This window comes from Loxodonta africana, chromosome 19 (assembly GCF_030014295.1).
Source record: "Loxodonta africana isolate mLoxAfr1 chromosome 19, mLoxAfr1.hap2, whole genome shotgun sequence".
NCBI lineage: Eukaryota > Metazoa > Chordata > Mammalia > Proboscidea > Elephantidae > Loxodonta > Loxodonta africana.
In genome coordinates this window covers 21,553,474-21,573,534 of record NC_087360.1, presented here as the reverse complement: position 1 = coordinate 21,573,534, position 20,061 = coordinate 21,553,474, and the positions used below count along the sequence as shown (strand labels likewise).

At 56.4% G+C, this 20,061-nt stretch overlaps 2 protein-coding genes across 10 annotated transcripts in view; one reads left to right on the top strand and one right to left on the bottom strand.

The window, feature by feature from the left end:
* The window catches only part of MED15 (mediator complex subunit 15), a 73,884-nt gene extending 63,945 nt beyond the window's left edge, over nt 1–9,939 (top strand). For 6 of the 9 annotated variants that reach the window (XM_064272385.1, XM_064272383.1, XM_064272382.1 and 3 more), the window contains 9 exons: nt 3,079–3,215; nt 3,292–3,419; nt 3,601–3,735; nt 3,811–3,874; nt 4,978–5,044; nt 5,313–5,473; nt 5,541–5,707; nt 8,244–8,357; nt 8,920–9,939. In XM_064272385.1, the coding sequence (XP_064128455.1) occupies nt 3,079–3,215; nt 3,292–3,419; nt 3,601–3,735; nt 3,811–3,874; nt 4,978–5,044; nt 5,313–5,473; nt 5,541–5,707; nt 8,244–8,357; nt 8,920–9,056 (1,110 nt within the window). In that variant the 3' untranslated portion in view covers nt 9,057–9,939. The remainder of the gene's footprint in view (nt 1–3,078; nt 3,216–3,291; nt 3,420–3,600; nt 3,736–3,810; nt 3,875–4,977; nt 5,045–5,312; nt 5,474–5,540; nt 5,708–8,243; nt 8,358–8,919) is intronic. The other 3 variants (XM_064272387.1, XM_064272384.1, XM_064272380.1) reach the window with 1 other exon arrangement.
* An 870-nt stretch (nt 9,940–10,809) lies between these two features.
* On the bottom strand, nt 10,810–16,358 carry CCDC74B (coiled-coil domain containing 74B). Its single transcript, XM_010598885.3, has 8 exons — nt 16,100–16,358; nt 14,524–14,568; nt 13,493–13,552; nt 12,321–12,471; nt 11,412–11,592; nt 11,265–11,344; nt 11,134–11,190; nt 10,810–11,019 (listed from the first exon to the last, which is right to left on the bottom strand). Exons 1-8 carry the CDS (start codon nt 16,356–16,358, stop codon nt 10,881–10,883), a joined length of 972 nt encoding a protein of 323 aa, XP_010597187.1. The 3' UTR covers nt 10,810–10,880.
* Nucleotides 16,359–20,061: the final 3,703 nt, after the last annotated feature.

The following is a 20,061-nucleotide window of genomic DNA, read 5'->3' as shown; positions in this document are numbered from 1 at the left end:
GAGCAAGACTACACAGTGCGCACTTCGGAGCCGGCACTGCTGTGGGAGGTGGGACAACTGCGCTAGAGCACGGATGCCCTGGGTGGGTGTGGGCAGTGCGCCAAGGTGACAGGGGAGTGCTCTGTTGAGGGTGGTGAGACAGATGGCCCGAGTCAGCACAGGCCGGGCTGCATGGCTTTGCGCATGGCGTGGGCTGCACTCCCTGGAGGGTGTAAGCAGGTGGGTCCGTGTGTGCTGCACTTTGGAGGTGGGCACCAGAGGTCTCGAGTGGAGGCAGGAGACATGGGGAGCTAGGGGCCAGGGGCACAAGGGTGCTGGACTCGGGGTGGCGGTGGGGACAAGTGCAGGGTAGCTCCTGATGTGTTGGGCTGGCGGATGGCCCAGGGAGGGCCAGGGTGTGTGGTGCCACGAGGTTTCTGCTTAGACAAGTGCTCCTGAGACCAGCCTCTGGCCTTCTGCCAAGTCTGGCCCCAGTGTCCCATCTCCCCTCCCCTGCTGCCCTTCCGCTTGTTGTCTGCGTTCACTTTGTCTCCTTGTGTAGTTGCTCTTCCCCAGGGCCCTCGTAGAACCTTCAGTCCACCCTCTGCACAGCTGCCGCAGCCTCCCCACAGGCTCAGCCCATACAGGGATCTTCGGAAGGCCCACTGGGCTGTGGTGCGGAGTCTCCTTGCTTCTAGGAAAAGCAAGTGTTGATGGAGTTGCTGAGAAGTTCGCATTGAGCCCACCTGGCATTCCCCCACAACCTTGTGTCCTTGAATAAGCTCCCTCCCGCACTGAGCTCCTGTCTACCCCTCCAAAGTGTGATGACGGTGCTGACCGGTGGCAGGACGCCCCTCCCGGGAGGAGGAGCAGTGTTAATTAGGTGCTTTGTGCTTGTGAACAGCTGCCCCTCAGCAGACTCTCACAGGCTGAAGAAACCATTAAACCTTTGCTCTTCCGTGCTGCAGAAGCCCGGCCAGATCTTCTGTCCACCTGAAGGAAGAATGGGAGGCTTTTCTTGTTCGACCCACCTGGCTAGGCCAGTTGTTTCCTGAGATGGGCCTTTGGTGGCTGCCTCCTGACCTGTAGCATGTCTTAGCAACTTGGAATGGGGGGCCCGATGGCTTCAGGCACCCAGTACTGAGCCCGTGCGGCCCTTCTGGGTTATGGTTTCCTCCTCTGGGAGATGAAAGGGAAGCCTTGGTTTGTTTTTTTTCCCACTGGAAATCTCTAACCTCCCTCCCAGCCTCTGGGGGTCTGCTGGCCGCAGCGCCCTACTCTGCCTTCTCGGCATATGGCTGGGACAGCCGGGAGCCGAGGTGGACCCATGTGCTGAGGTGTATCTGAGAACCACTGGGCACTACCATCAGACTGGGAGGGGCTGGAGCTCCCTCTGGGTCAGTCAGCCCCATGAGGTGCTGATCAAAGTCAGAGCAGCAGATGGGGCCTCCTGGACCATGTCCGGAGGGCCACCTCAGCAGGGAGGGGCTACCCAGAGAGAAGCATCCTGATGGTGGGAGGCATTGGTGCCACCTCCACAGGGAGTGACCCCCTGGCAGCCCCCACCCCAGCATGCTCTTCAGCTCCATCTGGAGATTCAGGATTGGGGGTGGCAGGGGATGGGAGTGGAACAGAAGCGCAGGAGCAGAAGTCATCTGTGAGCTTGGGCAAGGTGGTTCTGAGAAGGGCTGGTGGGCTGGGAGTGGGCACAAGGATGCGCCTCTTGTTTCTGGATGTCCCTTCCTGTCCCCTGGTTCCCAAGGCAAGAAAGCAGCACCACTCGAAAGCGAGTCTGACCCAGTGCTCTAGAAGCTGTGTCGGGGGAGTGGGGAGGCGGGAGGCGTGTTCCCCAGAGGGAGCAGTGTCAGAGCACTGAGGATGCACGCCTCAGTCGGCCTGCAGAACCTAGGCGGCCAGGGGAGGGACGTGGGTGAGGGGGCAGATGGCGTTCTGTGGGTTGTCTTAGGAGAGGGCCGTGGGAGGGCTGGCAGATCTCAGTCCTCGGTTCTGACCCTCAGGACCATCAGCCTGCACTTGGGAGACACAGTTATTTCAGAGAGACTTGTTCCTGACTCTTGGGTGGTGTGGTTTCATCCATAGAGCTCACGGATGAGGAGTGGTGGTGTCCCTGGTGATGACAGGTGTGTAGGTGACTAGGTGTGCAGCACCTACAAGCACTGTGGGGACAGAGAGCAGCCCCTGTTTTCCAGACAGGGAAACGGCATTGAGAGAGTTCAGGTTGAGAATCATGAGTGGCAGGACCATGATCGGAGTCCAGTGTCTGACTAGAGTCCAGCCCGAGACGGGCAGGGGGGTGGCTGGAAGAGCCTGGGGCTGGCGCTGCCGGCGAGTGTGCACACAGCCCCTCAGAGACCCAGTGAAGATGGGGCCCCACTTCCCTGCATCTGGTCAGCAGGGGCAGGGCCCCCTGCAGGTGTCAGGCCGGGCAGACGGGCCTTCCAGCTGGGTGTCTCCTTGGTGCAGTCAGAACCGGGGCAGCTGTGGCTCAGAGGTAGGGTGGGCTGGGCTCCTGGAACCATACAGGAAGATGGGCCCGCCCGCCAGCACAAGAGGAGGAGGTGGCCACTTCCTTATGAGGCCAGGCCCCCCTGGCCCACAGAGCAGGGGCTCTGAGCATTCCCTGGCTTCCTCCTCCTCCACACGGGACAGATGGCGCTGAGGAGCAAGGACTGCCTGGTCTGGTCTTTCTGCCATTGCCTTGGTTGGTTGAAGCAGGGGGGTTTCTCTGCGCCCTTCCTCGGGCGGTGATTGGCGTGAGCTGCAGGGTTTGTGCCGGGGCAGCGAGGGACCAGTGGCTGGTATGGCGGTGGAGGGGTAGACAGTGAGGAGCCACACACTGCGTGTGTGCACTCCGTGTGTGTGTATGTGTGCATCTGCATGTGGGGGTAGAGGGAAAGCGGTGTTGTGAGGAGTGTGTATACGTTTGTATTTTCGAGACGACAATGTGTGGGTGAGCACGTGAGTGGGCTGGGGGCAGTGGGGGTGGGGCAACGAGCCTGAATGATGGACACGCTGAGGTGGGTGGGTGGGGTGGGTGCAAGCATCAGCAGAGTGGCTGAGTCTGCCCTCTGCTCCCAGGTCAGCCAGAGCAGCCTCCCCATGCTGTCCTCGCCATCACCGGGCCAGCAGGTGCCAACCCCCCAGTCAATGCCCCCACCTCCCCAGCCGTCTCCACAGCCCGGCCAGCCCAGCTCACAGCCCAACTCCAACGTCAGGTAGGCCAGGTGCCGCCCACCCACAGGGTGCTCTGCCCTCCACCCTCCCTCTGACACGCCTCCTTCTTTGCCACAGCTCCGGCCCTGCCCCATCTCCCAGTAGCTTCCTGCCTAGCCCCTCACCTCAGCCTTCTCAGAGCCCAGTCACTGCACGCACCCCTCAGAACTTCAGCGTCCCTTCACCTGGACCTCTGAACACCCCAGGTAAGTAGGGTCAGGGGCATACAGGGAGCCAGTTCTGAGGGCTGGGAGGGCCGTCCCCATACACATCCCTGCATGAAGTCGCAGGTGCCAAGCCAAGCCTCTCACCGCCCAAGCACGTGACGTTGAGTGTTTGCAGAGCCGGGCGGGTGGCCAGCCTCCCCTCACAGCTGTGTCCGCGCAGTGAACCCCAGCTCGGTCATGAGTCCCGCCGGCTCCAGCCAGGCCGAGGAACAGCAGTACCTAGACAAGCTGAAGCAGCTGTCCAAGTACATCGAGCCCCTGCGCCGCATGATCAACAAGATCGACAAGAATGAAGGTGCGGGCCGGGTGGGGTCAGGGGTGTGGGCCATAAGCCCCAGGGTAGGGTCTGAGTGTCCCCTCTTCGTCCCAGACAGAAAAAAGGACCTGAGTAAGATGAAGAGTCTTCTGGACATCCTGACAGACCCCTCCAAGCGGTGAGCTTGCACATACCATTGCGGAGGGCCCCTGAGTGTGGGATGAGGTCAGCCCATGGGGCGGGGCTGCTGCAGGCAGGACCACAGGCTTGGCCGTGTATTCCATGGATGACCAGCCCTGTTCAGGTGGGGCATGCCTGCAGTGGTCAGGCAGTGATACCCACAGGGCAGCGGCCTTAGCCTCGGACAGGTGCATGGTTCAACGCGGGTTTACAGAAGGGGCCAGGGCAGCTCCTTGGGCCCCTGCCTCTGGCTCCCACGGGTGTATCTGCTGGGGCTGCAGCACCACCCCCTTTGAAAGCCTGGACTGCACCTTTACTGGTGCCCACCTCCACACTCCTCTGGATCACTGCTGTGGACCCCACAGCCCCTCACCACGGCCCTCACCAGGTCTGGCTGGTGCCATTTTACCCGTCCCTGTGGTGAGTCTGTCTGACCTTTAGCTCTGCCTTGACTTACTAATGACATTGGGCAAGTGACTCAATGTTTCTGAGCCTCAGTCACCTTGTCTGCAAAGCAAAAGCTGGAGCCCCCACGTGCTGAGTGTGAAATGAAACACTTGGAACGCAGGGAAGTGCCGGGTTCTTGATACCACATGCTCAGTCCCCTCCACCCACCCCCCACCTTAAGTATTTCCTTTTCTGTGGAAATAGGGTGGGGGCCCACCCTGCTGGCCCCAGGGCATGGAGTGAGCCTTTGTATTACTTGGCTCAGGCTGGGTGCCCCTTCTAGAAGGTTCTCCCTTTTCTACTGTTCTGAGCAGAAAGCCAGTGCTAAACTGGGACCCTCAGAGCTGGACGACCTCCAGGATCTCTGGGGTTGATCTTCATTTGACCCATTGGGCCAAGGGACGGCCAGGGTCAGCCTACATGAGAGCAGTTGTTCTGGCCCTGGCCAGGGCCTCTGCCCTTCCCTGGATCCACTCCACTGCCTGGTTTTGCTGACCAGAAAGGGTCAGCTTTTGGAGGCAGGGCTGCCTCACCCAGACTTGGGGGGCCTGGGGTTAGCATGGACCACTCCTGAGTGTTTCCTATGGAGGTACCTGCTAACCAGCTCCCTCCAGCCCTCCCATACTGAGAGATGGCCATGCCCTCCCCTTGTAGGTGTCCCCTGAAAACTCTGCAAAAGTGTGAGATCGCCCTGGAGAAGCTCAAGAATGACATGGCCGTGGTGAGTGGCACACCCTGTGAGGGCCAGGGCCATCGCCATCGGGAGGTCAGCAGGGCTCAGAACCAGAAGTTGTGAGGGACCTTCAGTCAGGGGTAGGTGAGGTGGCCTCAGCCCAGGTCAGGTCTGATGTGGACAGGGGAGTACATTGGCAGTGAGGAGGAGGGGGCCCATGATCCAAGCTCTGTGGGCGAGGAAGATGAGACCTGGGGCCTGGACAGCATTCCTGGGGGGCCATGAGCCCCAGCTGACACGCCTGCCCTGTCCTCAGCCCACACCCCCGCCACCCCCAGTGCCGCCAACCAAGCAGCAGTACTTGTGCCAGCCCCTCCTGGACGCTGTCCTGGCAAACATCCGTTCACCTGTCTTCAACCACTCCCTGTACCGCACGTTCATGCCACCCATGGCGGCCATCCATGGACCACCCATCACGTATGTAGACCTGGCCTTCAGGGGGTGGTCCTGGCTTGGCCTCTGCTCACCACGTACCTCCTTCCAGGGTCCCTGCGGTATGCACCCGGAAGCGTAAATTTGAGGAGGACGAGCGACAGAGCATCCCCAATGTGCTCCAGGGGGAGGTGGCCCGATTGGACTCCAAGTTCCTGGTGAACTTGGACCCATCTCACTGCAGCAACAATGGCACTGTTCACTTGATCTGCAAGTTGGGTGAGGATTGCCTGGGACTGGCACGGGAGTCTGCTGCTCACACACACTGCCTAGCACATGCTAGCCACCCTCAGACACCCACCCCCACAGGCCCCGCACTCATGCAGCACTCTACAGCCCGGCCCCAGACCTGCATGCTTCCCAGGAGCCTCCCTGCACTCAGGGCGCCCTGCCCTGGCTCTGCCCTGACTCCTTGTTCCTGACACGCACACTTTGTTTGTTTGTTTTTATTGTGCTTTAAGTGAAAGCTTACAAATCAAGTCAGTCTCTCATACAAAAAGTTATATCTACCCTGCTATATACTCCTAGTTGCTCTCCCCCTAATGAGGCAGCACACTCCTCTCCACCCTGTATTTCTGTGTCCATTCAACCAGCTTCTTTCCCCCTCGGACTTCACATCTCCCCTCTAGACAGGAGCTGACCACATAGTCTCATGTGTGTACTTGATCCAGGAGGCCCCCTCCTCACCAGTATCATTTTCTATCTTATACTCCAGTCCAATCCCTGTCTGAAGAGTTGTCTTTGGGAATGGTTCCTGTCTTGGGCTTACAGAAGGTCTGGGGACCATGATCTCTGGGGTCCTTCTAGTCTCAGTCAGACCATTAAGTCTGGTCTTTCTATGAGAATTTGAAGTCTGCTTCCCACTGTTCTCCTGCTCCTTCAGGGATTCTCTGTTGTGTTCCCTGTCATGGCAGTCATCTGTTGTAGCTGGGTACCATCTAGTTCTTCTAGTCTCAGGCTGATGTAGTCTCTGGTTTATGTGGCCCTTTCTGTCTCTTGGGCTTATAATAACCTTGTGTGTCTGGTGTCCTTCATTTTCCTTTGCTCCATCAGACAAATTGATACATCTTAGATGGCCACTTGCTACCCATTTAAGACCCCAGATGCTACTCTCCAAAATAGGATTCAGGATGTCTTCTTAATAGATTTTATTATGCCAGTTGACTTAGATGTCTCCTGAACCATGGTTCCCAAACCCCCACCTCTGCTACGCTGGCCTCCAAAGCATTCGGCTTATTCAGGAAACTTCTTTGCTTTTGGTTTAGTCCAGTTGTGCTGACCTCTCCTATATTGTGTGTTGTCTCCTCCTTCACCTAAAGTAGTTCTTGTCTACTATCTAGTGAATATCCCTCTCCCCCTCTCCCTCCCTCCCCCCTCGTAACCATCAAGGAATATTTTCTTCTCTGTTTAAACTGTTTCTCGAGTTCTTATAACAGTCGTCTCATACAATATTTGTCCTTTTGCGACTGCTGATTTCACTCAGCCTTCCAGATTCCTCCATGTTGTGAAATGTTTCACAGATTCATCGTTCTTTATCGGTGCATAGTATTCTATTCTGTGAATATACCATAATTTATCCATTCATCTGTTGATGGGCACCTTGGTTGCTTCCATCTTTTTGCTATTGTAAACAGTGCTGCAGTGAACATGGGTGTGCATATATCTGTTCGTGTAAAGGCTCTTATTTCTCGAGGATATATTCCAAGCAGTGGGATTGCTGGATCGTATGGTAGTTCTATTTCTAGCTTTTTAAGGAAGCACCAAATCTATTTCCAAAGTGGTTGTACCATTTTTCATTTCCACCAGCAGTGTATAAGTTTCCAGTCTCTCCACAACCTCTTCAACATTTATTACTCTGTGTTTTTTGGATTAATGCCAGCCTTGTTGCAGTAGGATGGAATCTCATTGTAGTTTTGATTTGCATTTCTCTAATGGCTAATGATAGTGAGCATTTCCTCATGTATCTGTTAGCTACCTGAATGTCTTCTTTAGTGATGTGCCTGTTCATATCCTTTGCCCATTTTTTAACAGGGTTATTTGTCTTTCTGTAGTTGAGTTTTTGCAGTATCATGTAGATTTTAGAGATCAGATGCTGATCGGAAATGTCATAGCTAAAACCTTTTTCCCAGCCTGTAGATAATCTTTTTACTCTTTTTGTGAAGTCTTTGGATGAGTGTAGGCGTTTGATTTTTAGGAGCTCCCAGTTACCTAGTTTCTCTTCTGGTGTTCGTACATTGTTAGTAATGTTTTGTATACTGTTTATGCCATGTATTAGGGCTCCTAGCATTGTCCCTATTTTTTCTCCCATGATTTTTATCATTTTAGATTTAATATTTAGGTCTTTGATCCATTTTGAGTTAGTTTTTGTGCATGGTGTGAGGTATGGGTCTTGTTTCATTTTTTTGCAGATGGATATCCAGCAATGCCAGCACCATTTGCTAAACAGACTGTCTTTTCCCCATTTAACTGACTTCGGGGCTTTGTCAAATATCAGCTGCTCATTGTAGATGGATTCATGTCTGGATTCTCAGTTCTGTTCCATTGGTCTGTGTATCCGTTGTTGTCCCAGTACCAGGCTGTTTTGACTACTGCTGACACACATTCTTAACCTGGCAGAAATGATGTGGTCCTGCTGGCCTCGGGGGCAGGAGCAGGCCCTGTAGGGCACCCCCAGCTCTGTGTTTGGAGACCTGAGATCGCAGCACCTCAGTTGGGGGACTTGGGGAAGGTGGGTGAGGGCCAATCACAGGTGCAGCCTCATGTGTTATAGACGACAAGGACCTCCCGAGCGTGCCACCGCTGGAGCTCAGCGTACCCGCCGACTACCCTGCCCAGAGCCCGCTCTGGGTCGACCAGCAGTGGCAGTATGGTACGGTGGGTGCATGGCGAGGGCGGGCATACAGCTTCAGGAGCCAGAGTCTCCTGTGCACAGGGCCGGGCCTGCATATCCCCCACACCCCCCACACAGAGGTGTGGCTGCTCTGCAGCTGCGTGGAGAGGGTGGCTCTGCCCCAGAGTGTCCCTTTGCCCCCTACCGAGCAAAGGGTGTGGGGGTAGCTGTGACCTCTGCAAGGCCAACGTGAGGCACACACGAGGCCTCTGGCTGCAGGAGCTTGGGTTCATGGGGACCCCAGTGAGTGATGTGGCCCCCAGCCAGAGGAGGGATCCCATTGGTGGGGGATGGTTCCCTTGAGGCTCAGAGCCAGGACACTGGGGACCAGGATAAAGACCCCAAGGGTGTTTAAGGGAAAGCCCTGGGCTCCAGAACGGGATCCAAACTGCTGGCATGGTCCTGGCCTGGCTGCCGATAGGCACCCCTCACCACCACCCCCTCAGTGTGGGGCAGTCAACATCCTGGTTCTGGGGGCAAGGAGCAGAGGCTGGGTGCCCTGAGGAGGGCGCTGTGCTCACAGCCCCCTGCTCTCTTGCAGACGCCAACCCCTTCCTGCAGTCGGTGCACCGGTGCATGACCTCACGGCTGCTGCAGCTCCCTGACAAGCACTCAGTCACGGCCCTGCTCAACACCTGGGCACAGAGCGTCCACCAGGCCTGCCTCTCGGACGCGTAGCAACACCCTGCTGGAGACGCGGCCTTGTGTTGGACGTTTCTAGGTGTTGTTGGTTCCTCAGAAAGCCTGGGTTGAGTTAGCTTTCCTGCTTTTATCTTCTGCCTTGGGACCTGCCAGACCTTCTCCCACACTCGGACAGTCCTTGGACAGGTGGCTGTGGAGCTGACTGAACCAGGGAGGGCTGGCTGTCTTCCTAAAGAAGGCTCTCCACATAGACTTCGTCTGGGGTCCAGCACTCCTCGCACCCACCACACCCTACGCTGCCCCTCCTGCGCTCAGCTGGCACGCACCCCGGTCCTCACCAGTGCTATATCCACTCAGCGCATGAGCGCAGAACTCAGGATCTCGTTTGAATGTTGTGTGCATCCTAGGATACGGTTCCACCTGCTTCTACAGGAGAACACGGAGAGCATAGGAAACCCTTAACACACACGGAGTTCTCTGCTCAAAGCTCTGCATTTAGACCGACAACATCGGATATGGGATGTGGGACACATCACAGGGGCAGTGAGGATCCTGGGGCTAGGCTCCACCTTGGAGGAAAGGCCTGTCCTCACCTCTGGGCACTCCCCTCCACACCACCGTCCCCACACATCCCTGTCCAGGCGTCAAGGCCCAGCTGTGAAGGATGGAGCGTGACCAGCCTGGCAACCATGACACAGCCGCCCACCAGAGCCTGTTCCAGGATGAAGCCATGCTGGGGCTGGGCGGGCGCTGTGCTCTGGACCCGCCCCAGATCTGCACACCGTTTCCGTGTACCGCCTCCACGTGCTGCCGGGCCACCCTGGGTGTTGGCCAGCCAGCCGGCCTCAGGACAAGAGTCCTTTTGTATGTGCACTATTATGTCATCTGTGGTTCTTATAATAAATTTATTACTCCTGTGCTTGTCATGAATCCGTTACTATGCTCCCTCCACACGTCTGGGCTTCCTGTTCTGTTGCATCAGTGTTGGGGATGCTGTGTGGTCCTGGCCGCCCAGCCCCCAGTTCCTGCCCATCTGATGCTGGTATCACACCCTGCTTTCCAGGCAGAGCTCCTGCCTTGAAGGAGACACTGAAGTGGACACTGAGGAGTGGTGGGCAGCGTGGAGAGGAGCAGCCAGGGCAGGGTCAGTACAAAACTGGCTGGCCCCAGGGAGCAGAAGGAGCTGCTGTCCAAGATGGCTATTCTGGCAAGTGAGAGGGGTGGTGTGAGCCTTGGACACATGCCCAGGGTGGGAGAGCCCAGCTTCAGAAAAGCCCAGGTCCTGGAGAGGACGGGCCTCCCTTGGCACAGTGGTCCTCCAAAGGGACAGTTGGGGCTCAGCCAGGTGAGCCATTGAGTAGCACTTCCCGGCCAAAGCAGGACAGCAAGAGGCCAGAAGTCCAGAGGGAAGGCCTGGAAGGCAGCCCCCAGCACTCCAGTCCCATGTGGCTGCTTCTGGCTCCCAGAGGACAGAGTGGCTTTGCCTGAGCACCACTCTTCCAGGGCCATTGGAGTCGGCTGAAGTCGGGATGAGGCCAGGACTGAACTCGCCAGCAGGCTCTTTATGAATTCCCGAGAGCAGACCCAGGACGGTGAGGAATGAGACAAGTGATTTAAAGAAACAAGGTTTATTTTCTGTCTCCAACAGGTTGGGTCAAAGTTATTTCATAGTGAGCTCTTGTGTAAATGCAGATAAGTAAAATCTGAGCAAGAAAATAAACGGTTTCTCAACTCTGAGGTCAAGTACTTTATCTGTCAGGGGTTTTATCTCAGAATTCAGCTTGCCTTAAAGTATCGGGGTTCTCTGGAGCACTATGGGGGGCTGGTTTCTCGCTGCTGGGTCCTCAGTGGTGGCCGGGGTCAAAGCACTGACCGGTGCAGGCGCCGGCTCTGTACCACCTGGAGCCGCTTCTGCCGCTCAGCGAAATTGCTCTTCAGGCTCTGCTTCAGGGCGGGCAGAATGGCCCTCTCCGCGACAGGTACAGAGCTCAGGATCAGGCTGGGGGCAGAGGAGGGTCACCACAGGGCCAGGTCAGCCCTGACCGAGCCTCTGCCACTGGCGATGGCCTGATCTGCCTCTGCCTGCCAGGACCTCCTGGTGCCAGAGACTCACCATTTCTTAGAGAGGCCCTTGGTGGCAACCTTGGGGAACTGTGTGGCCTCCTGGTCCCTGGGGGAGGGGAGAGTCGGCCATGAGCCACAGCCAGGCCCAGCGGTGAGGGGTGGTGGGCAAGGGACACTCACTTGGGTGAGCTGGGCCCTGGCTCCTCGAGGGCCGCCCTGGGCCGCTGGTTCCTGTCCAGCAGGGACTTGAGGTGCTGCAGCTGAAAGGCAGGAGGGATGTATGGGGCCTGCGGTGGCAGGAGCCCGCCCTCACGCCCCAGGCCTCACCTCTTGGGCCTGCAGGAGGTTGGCGTTCCACAGTTGGCGGATGACCACCTCACATTGCTGCAGCGTGGTGGGCTTTCGCAGGTGCGGGGGCAGGCTCACCAAGGGGGCTGCCGGCCTCCCCTTAGACTGGCTGCCTGCCCCGGGGGCAGCCCCCACACTAAAGGCCTCTGCATCTTCCTCTCTGAAACAGTCATTGCAGCAGCCTCAGTCGGTCTAACAGCCAGGGCCGTGCCCGCCCCCGTGTGGGGACAGTAGGGAAGGACGGTGTCCACATAGCCTCCCTTCTGCAGCCAACCAGGGTGCTCTGGGGCCAGCTGTGACCTGGCCCTGGCCCTTCCTCCCTCTCCAGGTCAGATGTGGCTCGGGGAGTGTGCAGTCAGTGACCAGCCTAGTGGGGAATCAGGGCTATGCAGGAGCCAGTACTGCTGGTTGTGATACCTAGGGAACAAGGTCCCCTTTTGAAATGCAAAGTCCAGAGCTCATTGCCTTCCAGACAAGTTCAGAAATGCTAGTGTGCCCGCTGGCTCTGTCCTGCTGGGTCAGGGCCTTCCAGGGGGCAGGCTGGGGCAGAGAGCAGCGGCACCACCGCTGTTTAACCTGCCCTGTTCTAATCAGGCCAAACATGGGTTCCCAGAGGGCTTCTCACAAATGACTCTGTTCTCTTGGGGAAAAGCAAACTAATTTGGAGGTCAAATTACTCTGTTTCTTTCTCTAAGAAAATGGTTTCAGGGCTACTGCTGGACCGCTTCTGGGCTCTGGCGCAGCAGGGGAGGGAAAGGCAGGCAGACCAGCTGGCTGTCAGGCCGCCCTCAGTGCTGAGAGTAGCCCACAAACAAGGGGGCAGAGCCATGTACTGATTCCAGGGCTGAACCCAAGAGTGGGGCCTGTGCCCTGTGTGCCGGCGTTTACCTGGCCTGGCCCTGCGCCCCTGCCCCAGGGACTTTGTCCGGCTTTCCGCTGTGGCCCGGGCTCAAGGGCTCCTCGTCCAAGTCCGCCTTGTGGGGGACGTCTGCTTTCGAGTCCTGCTTCCTGGAGGAGCTGGCCTGGGTCCTGGCCTTGCCTTGAGAGATGGCTGCGGGTCAGACCCGACAGAAGCGTCACTGAGTGAGTGGTCGGCTGCGGCCACGCCCTCCGGGACTGGCTGTGTGCCCGAGTGCCTGCCCCTGCTCAGATGGGGCTCGAAGCTGGGGTGGGGCCGGGTCAGAGGGCAAGGCCGCCTCCGTAAGGAGAGGTTGTAGGTAGCAGTGCCTTCCTCGGTGGACTGCTGGGAAGCGCGGGGTCTGGGGGGGGGCGGGATCGGGGGCGGGGCCTGAGGGTGCGGGCGGGGTCTGAGGGTGCTGGCGGCCCGCAACCCTCAAGTACCACCAGCCAATCTCCACGAGCCCCCAGGCGAAGGACGTGGAGAGAGGGAGCTGCCGCGCATGCTGTTCCCCACTCTGGTCAAAATGCAACTGAACGAGAGGTCTGGGTGCCCCGCCTGTAGGTTTACTGCCAGACCCAGAAAGCCCGCGGGGACCTCGGGCGAGCCCCACGGCCTGCCTGCCCTGCGTGGAAGGGCGGGGCGCCTTCTCCGAGGAGGCAGCGGAGAGAAGGTGCGCTCCGCTAGCTGCGCAGCCCTCGCTCTGCTGTCTGCCTGCGTCCTGGGGCATAGGGAGCACAGGGCGACGGGCCACGCCCCGCCGGCCCCGCCCACGGTCGGCTCCGCCCATCTCGCCCACGGCCGGCCCCCCCCGCCCCGCCCACGGCCGGCCCCGCCCCGCCCCACGTGTCTCCTGCTAGTGACCCGCGAGCTAGCCCTGCTCTGAATCCCGGGCTTCCCGGACTGCACTCAGGCCTTCGAAACCCGCCCGCCCGCGCCCGCAGCCCCACCCACCTCAAGGCCTCCCCCGCCTGTCCGGGCCTGTCCCTCCCCTCCCGCACCCCCCCAGGTGGGTCCAGCGCACAGGGCCTGTCGGTGCCCCCCGCCTCGGTTCTTTCAAAGGCTCCTTCGCCCCGACCCACGGGCCAGCACAGAGGGGGGCTCCCCGAGGTCTGCCCCGCACAGAGCCATCAGGGCTCCAGACTCCGCTGGGGCTCCCTACCCGACACTGTCGAATTGGATACGGACTTGTTGGACTGGATGCTGGACGTTGAGAAGCTGCCTGGGGTAGAACGCAGGTGTGAGCCCCAGATGGCAGCAGCTTGGCTTCCACCCCAGCGCCCCCATCGGGTCGCGGCCAGGGCCGACCCACTTTTGCCCACCTTCTGGCCTTTCTTGCCATCGCAGGGCTCGGCCACCCCATCTAACGGACCCCCTTCCCTCTGACCCGGCCCCACCCCAGTGCGGGAGTTGGGGGGTGGGGAGATGGCCACCGGAAGGTTGTTTCCTGAGGGTTTGGCCAGAAAGCAGGGGTCTGGGAGCAGCAAAGCAGCAGGTACTGGACACGAGGACAGCCCCTCCTGATGTCCTGTCAAGGTCCTCAGGCCCTTCTGAGAACAGCTCACCAGGGGGTGCCCTCCCACCACCTGCTCTCCCTGTGATCAACAGAAAGGGGTTGTCTCTGCCCCTACCCAGCTAGTGGGAGGCATTTCCAGGCTGGCACTATTCACCATGCAGATGGCAGGCAAGCCCTGAGCTGGGCTGTGGGACAGGCAAGGTAGGGGGCCACCGTCACACAAGGGAGCACAGGGCTCAGGCTGGGGCCCACCCAGCAGTTCAGGGCTGAGTTTCAGCTTCCTTCCCCACCCAGCACCCATGGTTGCTCCAGAATGGCAGGCAGGACAGTTCCACAGAGGACTGTCCCAAGAGCTGCCACTCCAGGGTGTGGGGCCAGAGGCCGGGGACCGGGCCTCCTGGGAGCTCAGCCCACACATCACCAAGCTGCTGTGAAGGACCCACCAGCATGGTGAGGCTGGCAGGGCAGGGGCTGGCCCCAAGGCCCCTCCATTTTGGGAGCCTCTGCGAAGGTGGAGGAGGCCTGAGCAGAGACTTCCCACTGCTCTGCCCACTGTCCCTAGTGCACAGATGTCACCTGGGTGTCTGGGGGCAGTGTGCAAAGCCAGTGCGGCTGGCTGGGCAGAGAGGTCTGTAGGGGCTGCTCTCTCCAGCAGGCACTAAGAACCCCGGTCTTACCTTTCTTTGGCGGCTTCTGATTCATGATCAGCTTGTAGTGAAGATCTGAAACCAAGCACATGTTCCTGTCATTTTTTTAAGCTATGGCCACTTTGAGAGGAGAAGCCTGGCTTGCTCTGCCTGCACCCCCCGACCCCTCCACCCCCACCCCAGAGCCCTCCTGTCCTGGCTCACATTCTGGGCTGAATGGACCTGCCCCAGCAGCTCCCCACAACAAGCCTTTGCCTTGGGCACCTGTTATGTGTTGAATTGTGTCCCAAAAAAATGTGTTGTGAATCCTAACCTCTATTCCTGTGGTTATAATCTCATTTGGGAATGGGTTGTCTTTGCTATGTTAGTGAGACAGGATGAGTGTAAGGTGGGTCTTAAATCTCTTTTGAGATAGAAAAAGAGATTAAACAAGCAATCAAAAGAAGCAGAGATGGGGGGAGAGAGATGCCAACTCACATGAAGATGGCCCAGAAGCAGAAGCTCAAAGAGTCAAGGACCTTCCTCCAGAGCCAAGAGAGAAAGAAAGCCTACCCCTAGAGCCAGCACCCTAAATTCAGACTTCTGGCCTCATAAACCGTGAGAAAATAAAATTCAGTTTGTCAAAGCCATCCTTCTGTTATAGCAGCACTAGGTAACTAAGACAGTGGCCTAGGCCAGCAATGCCTTGACTGTTCCCTGAGACAGACGCCTTTGGTAGAAACCTTGCTCTCTGTCCACCCCTTCAACAGATGTCTACAGGTGGCCCACCTGCCAGGTGACACAGAGGACAGGAACACAGAGGTAAGTCAGGATGACCCAGACAGCCAGGAGCCCCTGGATGAGCCAATGTAGGCAGTGCATCAACTGACACCCGAGGCGTCCCTGAGCATCAGGGGCTGCTCACTGCTTGTTGGACCCAAGGCCTGAAGGACACTGGAGAAGGCAGGATGGGGTCCTGATGTAATGGATACCCAGTGATCAGCTACTTGGCACCCAGTTAAATGGGCAGATGAGGTAGTAGAAAAGTGAAGCACCAAGGAGGCTAAGAGGCTGAGGCATGGGACGTCAGGTGAGCTCCCCTCTCTTCGGCCAGGCAAGAGCCCTCTGTAAAGTCCAGAAGGTGCACCCTGGGTGCAGGCCGTGAGCTGGGCAGGCATCCCTGGGCCGGCCATGGCTGCCCGTGTTCCGTTTGTGACAACTCAGCAAGCTGTACACTCCACACTTTCTGGTATGTTTTACTTTACAAAAAGTTGTAAAACAGTAGGTGGACCTGGCCCTGGCCTCGAGGGGAGGCTGGCGGAGAGTTTTCCCGCCGATGAAGCCCTCAGGAGACCCGGCCCGGCGGGTGGGCAATGGGGCAGAGGGCACTGCCCACCATGAGGGGTTTCTAGAGCCCGTGTGACAGGACCAGGGTAGGTTTGCCGCCCTGTATCCACCCTAACTAAGCCCTGGCCGTTTTGGAGGGTTCATGCGTTGTGTTGTCATGGCGAAGACCCAGAGCGTTTCATGTCCCCGGCGCCCCAGCCCCAGCACCGGGAGGTCAGGGCCGCCTCCATGCCGAGCCCCAGAGGGCGCCGCCCGGCCGCAGCCGCACCCACTCACCCACCCTTGTTCTCCCGCTTCAGGTGGTCGATCTCCTCGTGGAGCTTGACCAGCGTCTCCGAGTGCTGCTGCTGCAGGAACTGCAGGCTCTTCTCAAGGTCCAAGACCCGCTTCTGCGCCTCGCTGAGCCCCAGCTGCTGGCTGTGCGGCGCCGGGTGCGCAAGGCCCGGGGGCAGGCGCTGGCGCGGGCGCATCGCGCCCCGGGAGCCCGGGGCCGCCGAGCTGGTGGGCCGCGGCCCGGCCGTCGCCCCCGTCCCGTTCATGTCGCCGCCGCCTCCGCCGCAGCACGCCCGCTCCGTCGCCGGGCCGCCCAGGCCTGGCGCCTGATCCCCATGGAAACCGGCAGGCTGGGGGCGGGGCCTGGGCGTTCGGGGGCGGAGCGGGCGGGGCGTGGGAGCTCCAGGGGCGGGTTGACGGCTGGGGCCTGGGCCCGAGGGCTTGAGAGGCGGGGCGGGCGGTGGGGGCGAGGCCTTGGTGACCGAGGGGTGGGGTTAGCGACAGGGGCGGGGGCCTTGGCGTTCGGGGGCGGGGTTAGCGGCTGGGGGCGGGGCCTTGGCGTTCGGGGGGCGGGGTTAGCAGCTGGGGGCGGGCCTTGGCGTTCGGGGGCGGGGTTAGCAACAGAAAGCAGAGCTGGGATATGGGGGGCGTGACCTGCCTAACCTGGGCCGAGAGGCGCCCCGCACCTCTCAGCCAACCGAGTGAGCACCCATTGACATAATGCATCCAACTTAAAGGTCAGAGAGCCATCTACCTTTCCAGTAGGTCTTTTTTTTTTTTTTTAATAATATTTTACCTTGTTTAAAGTGAAAGTTTACACAGCAAGTTAGGTTCCCACTTGAGAATTTTTGCACAAATTGTTCAGTGACATTAGTTACAATTATTACAATGTGTCAGCATTCTCTTTAATCATTTTCAGGTTTTTCCCCCTCCAGTGCTCTAGTTTCCCTGCCCTCTTACCTTCTCATCTTTGCTTTTGAGTAGTTGTTGACCTTTTGGTCTCATACTGACGGTTTTTTGCAGGGCACCGATCTTATGGGTAATATCCTTTATTTTGTGTGCCACTCTATTTTGCTAGAAGGTGACCTCACGGGGCAGGCTCAGTTCTAGGTTTAGAGAATGTCTCAGGGCAATAGTCGCAGGGAGTCCTCTGTCCTTTACTGTTCCAGTTTGTCTCACTTTTTTTTTTTTTTTTTTAATTAAGAATTTGAGTTCTGCTCCATAGTTTTCTCCCATTCCATCTGGGACCAACTATTGTGACCCCTGTCAGAACAGTCGTGGTGGTAGCCAGGCACCATCTACTTCTCCTGAGACCAAAGTTTATTAGTGGTTACTAGAGGCGGGAGGGAGGAGGAAAAAGGGGCTTACTGCTTATGGAGTACCGAGTTTTAGTTTACAGTGACGGAAAAATTACATTAACAGTGGGATAGCTGTGATGGTTAAGATTGTGTGTCAACTTGGCTAGGCCGTGATTCTGTGTTTTGGCAGCTGTATAAAGTTGTGTTGAAATGTGATATGTGATCACCCCCATGATGGAATCTGCTGAGTGGTACTGGCGGGGGGGGGGGGCCTGTGGCAGCTCACCACCCCCTTAGCCTTCATCTCTCCGCCTTCCACCACCTACTTCCTTCCTGCTCTCCATTCAAAGGTTGTTGGCTTATTCTGGATCCAGCAGCTGTCTCTTGTCTGACTGCTGGCTCTCAGGACTTGAGCTAGCAGCTTACCTGTCCATCCTGGGATTCGCCGATCTGCCTATCTTGGGTTCGCCAGCCCCTGCAACTAAGTGACTCAGGAGAAACCTTGTGGTCTTGCCTGCCCACCTTGGGGATTCCTCTGCCGTCACAACCTGTGAGCCAGATCCCTGCTCTCCAACCTGCTCATCTTAAGTTCAACAGCTTCTGCGACTCCATGAATTAGGAAAGGGCTCTATCGTGATTCCAGGACTTGGGACGTTCCATCCCCTACAATCGCGTGAGCTGTTTCCTTAACACAAATCTCTCTGTATTTATACACATTACTGGTTTTGCTTCTCTAGAGAACCCAGCCTAAGACAGTAGCAGAGCTGATTAATGTAATTGCTGTCAATTAGTTATACACCTGTAAAAAGTTGAATTGGCAAAAGTTGTGTGATATAGTTACAACAATAACAGCAATAAAAAGTGGCTACTGAGGCTGCTTATATACAACTTCATGGGATTTGGTTCCTTGAATTGGAGGTTTAGGGTCATGTTTCATGAGATATCCCAGTTAATTGGACTAATAACGTTTTTAGTGCTTCTGTTCTTACCTCCTAGTTCATTGCATAGTGCCTGCAGTCTCAAAAGCTTGCAACTGGCTGTCCAAGTCACAAATAATCGGTCTCTATTCTACCAGAGGAAACCCTGGTGGATAGTGGTTAAGTGCTATGGCTGCTAACCAAGAGGTTGGCAGTTCGAATCTTCCAGGCACTCCTTGGAAACTCTATCGGGCAGTTCTACTCTGTCCTATAGGGTCGCTGTGAGTTGGAATCGACTCGATGGCAGTGGGTTTGGTTTTGGTTATTCTACCAGAGCAACAGAGGAAGGAGAGTCAGGAATAGGAAGAGGAAATGGAATGTGTGACTCATTGCCTCCAAGAACAACCTCCTCCTTTGCCATGAGACCAGAACTGGATGGTGCTCGGCTACCATTACTGAATATTTTGCTTAAAGATTCTATAGAAGAATCTTGATCAAAAGGGAGAAAATACAGAACAGAATTTCAAATTCTCATAGAATCCAGACTTTCTGGAGCCATGAAGGCTGGATGAACCCCTGAAACTACTGCCATGAGATAATCCTTAAACCTTAAGCCAAAAATATACCCTGAAGTCTTCTTAAAACCATAATTTAGCTTAACTAGTAAAAAAAAAAAAAATCTGCCTTAAGCATTATGCTTTTTAAAAGCTATCTATATGGGATTAAATTAACAACAGCAACTCAAAAGATTAGGTAGGAAATTCAGTAAGTTTATGTTAATGGAAGAGGAACCACTCAGAAAAGGAGGGTGAGAACGGTTGTACAACTTGAAGAATGTAATCAATGCCAATGAATTGTACCTGCAGAAAATCTTGAGTTGGAGAATGTTCTCCTGTGTATAGTCTCAACAGCAATTTTGTTAAAAGTTAAATTTCCATAGATAATTCCACAGTAACAATGTATATTCTCCCTTCAACATGGGCAGCATGAGATCAGCAATGACCCTTGATCCTGGGAAGGAGTAGACACTGGCATAATCTCCACTAGCACAGTCTATTCATAGCTGTGACGGTGATCAATACTGAAACTGTAGATTCAAATTGGAAACCCTGGTAGCATAGTGGTTAAGTGCTATGGCTGCTAACCAAAAGATCAGCAGTTCGAATCCACCAGGCGCTCCTTGGAAACCCTGTGGGGCAGTTCTACTCTGTCCTATAGGGTCGCTATGAGTCAGAATTGACTCGACGGCAGTGGGTTTGGGTTTTTTTGGTCTCTATACATACCTAAATCAAAACATCAGAGACAATACATGGAAAGGATAAATTTTTGCTCACCATCACAATGCATTCTTCGAGGTTCCGTTTTAATAGCTAAGCAAATGTCATAAAAAATCTGGAACATGAAAACTAATATATTAACGGGCATTTCCCTCAGGTGGTGGAATGGCAGGTGATTACTTCTTTTTGTTTACCTGTACTTTGTGAATTTTCAAAATGGAGAACTAAGCTTCTCTTAAAAAAAAGTGAAACAATTTATGCTAGAACCATGTTGTAATCTGAGTGGTTGACCAGATATTCTCTAACAACCCGCATTATGTTTCCATTGACCACAGCTTGTGAGATGCTCCGGGGCGCTTTAGGTTAGCATATTCCTCTGGAGTCCAAAATGACTGGTTAGCTGGTACAGGAAATGAACACGCAGGACCCTGCCACTCCGACAGGCAAGAGCACCCTCTGACACCACTTGAATTGCAG